The sequence below is a fragment of the Temnothorax curvispinosus genome, unplaced genomic scaffold (genome assembly GCF_003070985.1).
Source record: "Temnothorax curvispinosus isolate PA1 unplaced genomic scaffold, ASM307098v1 QBEX01011427.1, whole genome shotgun sequence".
Classification (NCBI taxonomy): Eukaryota; Metazoa; Arthropoda; class Insecta; order Hymenoptera; family Formicidae; genus Temnothorax; species Temnothorax curvispinosus.
Window position 1 is genome coordinate 1,799 of NW_020221207.1, and position 8,036 is coordinate 9,834.

The 8,036-nt window shown below is 32.6% G+C and overlaps 1 protein-coding gene across 1 annotated transcript; it reads left to right on the plus strand.

The window, feature by feature from the left end:
• Positions 1 to 439: 439 nt before the first annotated feature.
• Positions 440 to 7,234, plus strand: LOC112461455 (UPF0160 protein MYG1, mitochondrial-like; the record flags this gene model as incomplete). Its single annotated transcript, XM_025026695.1, has 8 exons — positions 440 to 651; positions 771 to 795; positions 3,771 to 3,881; positions 5,696 to 5,791; positions 5,877 to 6,125; positions 6,177 to 6,369; positions 6,451 to 6,799; positions 7,062 to 7,234. Coding segments are annotated over 8 exons (1,408 nt in total), but the record flags the coding sequence as incomplete, so codon positions are not given.
• Positions 7,235 to 8,036: the final 802 nt, after the last annotated feature.

The following is an 8,036-nucleotide window of genomic DNA, read 5'->3' on the forward strand; positions in this document are numbered from 1 at the left end:
AAATAGTGAGTAAAACACAAACAAATAAAGACAAATTCAGTAAGTCTCACATTGCAATAAAATCTTTGTACTGTTCTTTCACATTACTTGCTGTATATTTAAAAAATCCTTTTTTTTTTTGTATTTATTTTTCTCCTTTTTAACAACATTCTCTTTTTATGTACTTCTTTTCATATTTTATTATACCTTATTCCTTAAATTCTTAACATCGTTTATATATCTTATCTCTATCTCATTAATTTTCATATATTTAACCGATGTTTATAATTCTTTATCGTCAATAGTAATAATTTTTTTTTTAATTTAGCAAATTTAGCTCATTGACTGTCAATGAATTTTGATCCGTACAAGAAAAATTAGCCAATCGCTTAACGGATCAATATCATATATCACACGAGTTTTTAAAATGGATAATTTACCAGCATTATCTTATCATAAGATGGACACAAGAAATACCTTTTTACGGACTGCTGACGCAATATTTCAATGGCCCTCATCACTGCAGTTACGGTAAATGGTGGATACCCATAAGTTTAATGACAAAATCTTCCTTAAAAAGATCCGATAAAAAATGGTTAACACCGCAAAACCCGTCTTTACCTGTGATTCATGCTAAAGATGACTGGATAATAGTCGACATTCGGCAAGCAGGTAAATATTAAATATGACTAGAAAGTTTATTAAATATCGTTATTTTCTGAAATTAAATATTTTTTATTATATTCGTATTCTTCATTTATATAAGTATTTAATGCATGCATATATAAATATATTACTATCAGATATAACTTTACATAAAACATATGATACGCTACTCCATTGTTGAATCTGTTGAATAAACATAGTAAAAATCTTATTTTGTATATAATTTTAATGTTATTTTTTTATTTCTGAAAATAATTAAAGTTTACATAATATTACTAAATATTATGTGAAATTCTTAAATCTTCAAAGCAACTTTTGAAAGTATTAGTATATAAAAATAATCTGTATTATAATAAAAAAATATGCATAATATGTACTTGCATGGAAATGTTAATGTATGAACGCAGACAAGACTGCGTGGGATTCTCTTTTCTTTCAATAAAGAAAGAAGGAGAAAAAGAACGCTCCAAAGCATTTGTAGCATCAAATGGACCGCAGCCTTAGGAAGGTTAGTTTTCATACCGAGACCTTATAACCATAATTCAGTTTAGTCATCCGGCAGTCGACCTCCGTCATTCAGCGAGTGCGTTAGATCCGTGCTGCAGCTGTAACCAAAAAAGAAAATTGTTTGGGGTAACGTATTACCCTTACTCGGCCGTTTACGCTCGACATTTACCACAGTAAAGTATATTTCAGATTTTTTGTGAAAATTGGTAACAAAAAATTATACACTTTATAGCACTACCCGGAAAATTCTACCCCTGTTTCATATATAATTCTTTAAGATTTGGTCAATTATTTCATTTTTGCTGTTCTTGCACAGCAACTGATTAAAACTTTGTAAAGTTTTTGTGGAGTTAATTTTACTGTTTTCATATACTTTTATAACTTTTGACTACCTTTCAAATAAATAATAATCGACAGAATCTGTTTTACTTTCCATTTCTTGCGATTTTTCCCATCCGACAGTTTTACGTCATTTCCTCTACTTCAGACGTTCAAAGAAATATGTTTTTTTTAAGAAACGAAAAAGTCGCTTACATACCCTTGAAGGTTGTCTATTCGTCTTTCAAAATCTGTTGGAATTTTTAAAATCGGTGAATTTTATGAAAAACTACAGCATTTTTTATAAAAAAAGTCATTTCAGCCAAATTTTTGGTTCTTTGTTTTGTTTTTCGAAATTTTTTTACTGTTTCTTTTTACTACCACAAACTGATGACTACTATCGTCTTTCCTATTAAAAAGCAAACAAAATTATCTATTACAAAGTTTTCTAACAACAAATAGAAACATTATACACGCGGTACAAGTTTGGGGTAATTTATTACCCCGCTTGGCCTTTCACGTATGAGAAAATTAAGAAATGCTCTCTAGGGTTAAAAGAACTTTTTGCATGCACTGAAGCTTCGAATAGAACTCATGTTTCGTAACGATCTGATGAGGATTCGTCAAATATAGTGATATATTTACTTGATGTAGCATTACATCGCGTAATTGAGGTCGCATCTGACTCTTCATCGATTTTGATCGTCTTTTTTGTGGTGAATCTATATGGGCTATAGTTAAGCCCTGCAAGAGCTTTTCATCGAATGCGCCTTGTAAGAAAAGTTTATTATTCTTTATTTTAATTTTTAAAAATTTATACATTTTCTAAAAATTTCTTAAACAATATAATAACGTAAGGATACATAGGTTTTATAAAGACAATCATTCTAACGTATCTGCCAAGGCAGGTAAAAAATTCGAAAGCTAAGGACATTCAAAAGCGAAGGATCAGCTAGAACTAGAGTAGGAACCGGAGAGAAGGTCAGTCGAGTATTGTTCCCTAACAACAGGGGAAACGAAGGCGAAACGGCACCTGTAGGTATAACACGGACCGCTAACATATTTAAACCATTAGCACCCTGTAGTGGTAACCAGCGTTATTAAATAGTATGTCTCCCATTCACATTCGGTCAGTGCGCTCAAAACTGTCATTCGTCGGCACTGTAATTTAACAAGATAAGATTTCTTTTTTATGGTTTGATCTAAATTTTATGATTTTCAACTAGCCTTCAGTTTATCTTTGGGTTTATTGTAATAAATTTTACTGACGCATATATAAATTAATATTGTTTCTTTTGGTTTTAAAGTAAAAAAAATTTTTTTAAATAGTATTACAACATAACTTAAAGTTTAGAGAGTGATTTAATTAGTATCCAAAAGGCAAAATGGACCGGGCAAAACGAACCGAGCAAAACACATCTGTTAATAACGTTATGGCATTGTTCAAGCGTTATTATTGTTATTTATTAATTTAGATGGATGATAACCACAAACGAAAAATAAATCGACAGTTTTGGGACAAAAATAGTATGAAAAATGCTATTGTAAAAATTGTTACTGGTGCAATGGCTTTCAATAAAGCATCGACTTTATATAATGTGCCAAAAACTACTTTAAAAAGAAGACTGACTAAATATAAATTCTACTAAAGATATTGACAAAGCCACAGAAAAAAAATAGGTAGGTTCATTTTGCCTTTAGGAGTAATTGACCGTTTTACCTTGCTATGAAGGTAAAATGGATCAAAAGGAAGATATTAAAAATCATTTAATATCTTTTTTATCTGTGATTTGATTAAAGTTTGATTAATAAATAATAAGGAAAAATAAATACTGATTTGTTATGTTATAATAATTTTATAATAAAGCTTACTGTTTCTGCGTAAATATCTTTTTTCGTTAAGTGTGCGTTTTGCCTTCGTTTTCCCTATAGGCCCTAACGATTACAAAATCAAACTTGTTCTGTACGCGAAAGCAGTCGAACGTATAACTCTTGTGAGATTGTGAGTTCATCGTGAAGTACTCTATCGATCGCTCGAATTTTTAAGAATAAAAAACTTTTCTTAGAAGGCGCATGGCGCATTCGATTAAAAGCTCTTACAGGACTTAATATAGCCCATATATGTATATTTACCACAAAATAAGGTGATCAAAATCGGTAAAGAGTCAGATACGACCTCTCCTGTCAATATAATAATATCCAAATTTTCAATAGATTATATCAAGAAGCGCGCTTTTCGGTGGATTCCCCAACCTTGTCACGTAGCAAGAAATGTGCATATCCGGCCCTGCTCTCCCAACGATGTCGATCGTGAGGATCGGCACAAAAGATGGACCTTTTCATTGCTCTGAGGTTCTTGCCTGCGCACTATTAAAGCTGCTACTACAGTATAAGAATGCGTCTATAGTGAGGTAATCATCCTTAACTAAAAGCCAACCCCGATAGAAAAAGATTTATAAAATTATATAACGAAATCTGGATGAAATTTGGAATGCTGCAATTACGTGTCTCAATATTTGCAACAATACTTGTAGAAATTTAATTTTTAATTATAGTGTAAATATTGATAAATATTTGCACAATTTATTTCTAAGTAAATGGTATTTCAGCAAAACAGCAGCATTATGGCGAACTAGCTTACAAATATATGAAAATTAAATTTGGAAAGAAATTGTGAAATAATTGAGTACCTATATTTAATAGGTTTTTGTAAGTTTTTCCAAATATTATGCTCTGAAATAATATCGCCATTCCAATTTTCTCTAAACCAAAATTTACGATCTTATTCATGCTGCTCTTATTGCTCCGTCTCGACAATTATGGTCTCATCTCATAGTTATATCATACGTTTTAAAGAATAGATTGCATGATTGTCGCACAATGGCTTCCCGCTACAATGCTATTACTGTAATAATCACGAACATATGGATACTCGATTACATGTAAATAACTCCGTTATTATGTTCTGGTGTTAGCATTCTGATTGACTTTCAATTAGCTTTTAGATATGAATTTCCGGGAAAGAACTCGTAACTAACAAAATGCTTCGAGCAGCTACTTAAGGTTATGACATAGGTATCGATATCTTTCTTTCTTTTTTTCTTTTTTATTCTCTCTCATTGTTCTTTATTTTTGGCTTGATATCTGTGTTTTTTTGTATTTCGTTGTTTTTAGAGTGTACTTGATAAGGACCAAAAATAATGGTCAGAACGTCGTCATATATACAAAAACCAGGAGTCGTGTATAAACGTTATAATAAATTATCAGTTTGGTCGAAATAAATTGTTTTTTCTTGTAAACTAATTCATGTTACATGCAGATTAAAGGCAGGGAACTGCAATTTTAAAAACACATTGAATCCTAGACGAGAAAAAAAATCGGTGTTTGTTGGGGTGATTTTACTTCTAAATATCGAATATGTAAATAATTGTGCAAAATTTAAACTTAAAATTGACTTTATCATTTTTTGTGTAAATATCATTCAGAAATTTCATGCCTGCAAAACCGCTGCGTTATGGCGAATCATCTTAATGCAATAATCGAGAAATTCCTCTCAATTGAATGAGGCAGTTATTGTACAATATTTGCGCAATTTTTCTATCGGAGAAGAGCTTTAACACATTGAATGTTTAACACATTGAAATCAAGAAACAGAATTGGCATATAAATTATAATACCGCAACGAAAAAAATAGGAAATAGGTATTAAGTGGCAGAATTCATAGATATTCAGGTAATTATGCATAAAAAGACCCCACCTGCCGATGACCTTGACCTTGACATATGTTGTCAAGGTCACCCTTTTGAGTGACCTTCATAAGTTTTTAGCCGGCGGTCGTTATTCGTTAAAAAGTTATTAACAAAAAAAGTTTGGAAAATACGTAGGTTAGATGATGCGCTTTAACAGTATTTAACTGTTTAAAGCGCGTCACTAATCTAACCTACGTATTTTCCAAACTTTTTTTGTTAATAACTTTTTAACGAATAATGAGCGACGGCTAAAACCTTCTGAAGGTCATAACCTTGACAACATATATCAAGGTCATTGAAATCGGTGAGGTCGCCAAACTTTTTTTGTTAATAACTTTTTAACGAAAAACGACCGCCGGCTAAAAACTTCTGAAGGTCACTCAGGAGGGTGACCTTAACAACATATGTCAAGGTCAAGGTCATCGGCAGGTAGGGTCTTTTTATGCATAATTACCGATATTCAATTAAATTTTTAGATCTCGAGATCGGAGTGTCTTAGATAACTGTGATATCGTAGTAGGTGTTGGCGGCGAGTATGATCCTCTCAGACATCGATACGACCATCACGTGAGGTAAAATAACATACTTTTTACTGATACACTATTAAAGAAAATCTCTGTTTTCGCCACATCGTTATTTTTTCCTTCCTCGTATCAGAGAATTCCAGGAATCAGTGAGTACTATTGTAAAGAAATCAGGGTACAATTGGACAAATAAATTAAGCAGTGCGGGATTGATCTACTGCCATTTTGGTCATGATATATTGAAGAGAATACTTTCGGACGTAACCAAGGACGTACTCGAGGATACAAACGTTGATGAAATCTTTAAGATCATTTACGATACGTTTATCCAGGAAATCGACGCTATAGATAACAATGGGCAAATGTACGATGCAGAGCCATTGTGATGTTACAAAACGCTTTTCCAGAATAATTGCATTTGCATTTATTTCAGTTATCGATCAACTACCGATTTAAGCGCGCGCGTAAGCAGATTAAACTTATACCAGGATGAGAATATCAAGACACAATTTGAGAAAGCTATAGCTTTGGCTCAGGATGAATTTTTGGAAATTTTGCACGTCACAAAGAACATTTGGTTACCGTCAATTACAGACGTGCGACGTGCTGTAGAGAATCGGTTCGAAGTAAGAAAAACCCTTTTTCTAGTTCTTTTTTTGTTTTAGATATACTTTCGACTATCGTTTAATGTAAAACATTCTTGTAAGGTTGATTCGAGCGGAGAGATAGTAATGGTGCCACAATCATCGCGGTGCCAAAATATGTGGCGGTTTGTGTTTTATTTGGCAGAGGAAATGAACATCTCGCCATCAATAAAGTACGCCATTTCTAAGACTGAGAATAGTTATCGTATTAAGTGTATGCCGGTTAGTTCCGAGCGCGCAATGTTATTGCCGGAAGCGTGGGGCGGTTTGCAGAGTGATGCCCTTGTAAAAGTCTGTGGAATTGAAGGCGCTGTACGTGTAGATTCCAATCGGAAAACCGGCGTTCACAAAATTAAGAACGGCGCAATGGCTATGGCACGGAAAGCGCTCAAAATTGGGAAAAGTGTGCAAGGTGGAGAAGAATGACTATGTCTAAACCATTGATTTTCTTTAGAATTTTTATGACGATTATTGTACATTTTTTAAAAACATTTTTTTAATTAAATGCAACTCGATCTTCTACATTTTGTTCTATTTAAAGACTCCGATCATTTAACACTCATATTAAATCCCAATATAAGAAAATCAATTCATCTTTCGAATGGTCGTGCGTCAAATACTTTTAAATATATTTAATAAAAACGAATAAAAAATTGCATATACTTATTATATAGATCGGAAAGAGATGGCACCACTTAGACAGCAAAATTCTCTCCAGTCTGTACCGCAGGTGCCTCCGCAGCCTCTACAAGCATCTGGTGTCAACTCTATCGAACAGCAGCAACAGCAGCAGCAACAGCAACAGCAGCAACCTCAAAATAATGCTGGAGGTACTTTTCCGCCTTAGAATTTGATACCACCAATTAGTAATTAGTAATTAGCACGATAAAACAAAAACTGTCTTAAAACTTATATTGATCCGATTCGTTTCGGTCTACCCTAAGTTATTTGATGGATAGAGTATCATTAAAGGAAGATTGTTATTGAGAATCGGTGAAGAGCTTACCGATTTCTGCTTAAAGTGTATAAGATGTACATGTAATTTTAGAGTATCATTAAATGAAGGTTGTTTTGAATTTTGCGAGAATCGGTGAAGGGTTACCGATTTCTGCTTAAAAAATGTGTAAGTTATTTGATGGATAGAATATCATTTAAGGAAGGTATTGAATTTGGTGAGGATCGGTGAAAAAGTTACCGATTTCTGATTAAAAAGTTACATGTATAAGTTATACATGTAATTTTACATAGAGTATTTTTAAAAGAAGGTTGGTATTGAATTTAACAATAATCGGTAAAAGGGTTTTTTCTTTATAAAATTTTGGATTTTTTGAGAAATGTTCGTGGTTACTCTAACTTCCGCCAATTTTAAGATATCAGGTTATTTATGATTTTATTATATTCTTCAGTCTTTTTTACCCCTATTTCATATATATATATAATTCTTTAAGATTTGATAGTTGATTAGACCCAGCTTTATACGCGATTAAAGGTCCATATGCGAAGTCCATATATGGACCATGTAGCCTGAACCCCCAAAGTCAACATCGATTGACATTGCGTAAAACTCCATTTGTGCTGTAGCTAACCTCTATCAAATGTATGTAAAAAGATTAAATTTAAAATTAAAAAAAGTGTGTAAATTAGAAACT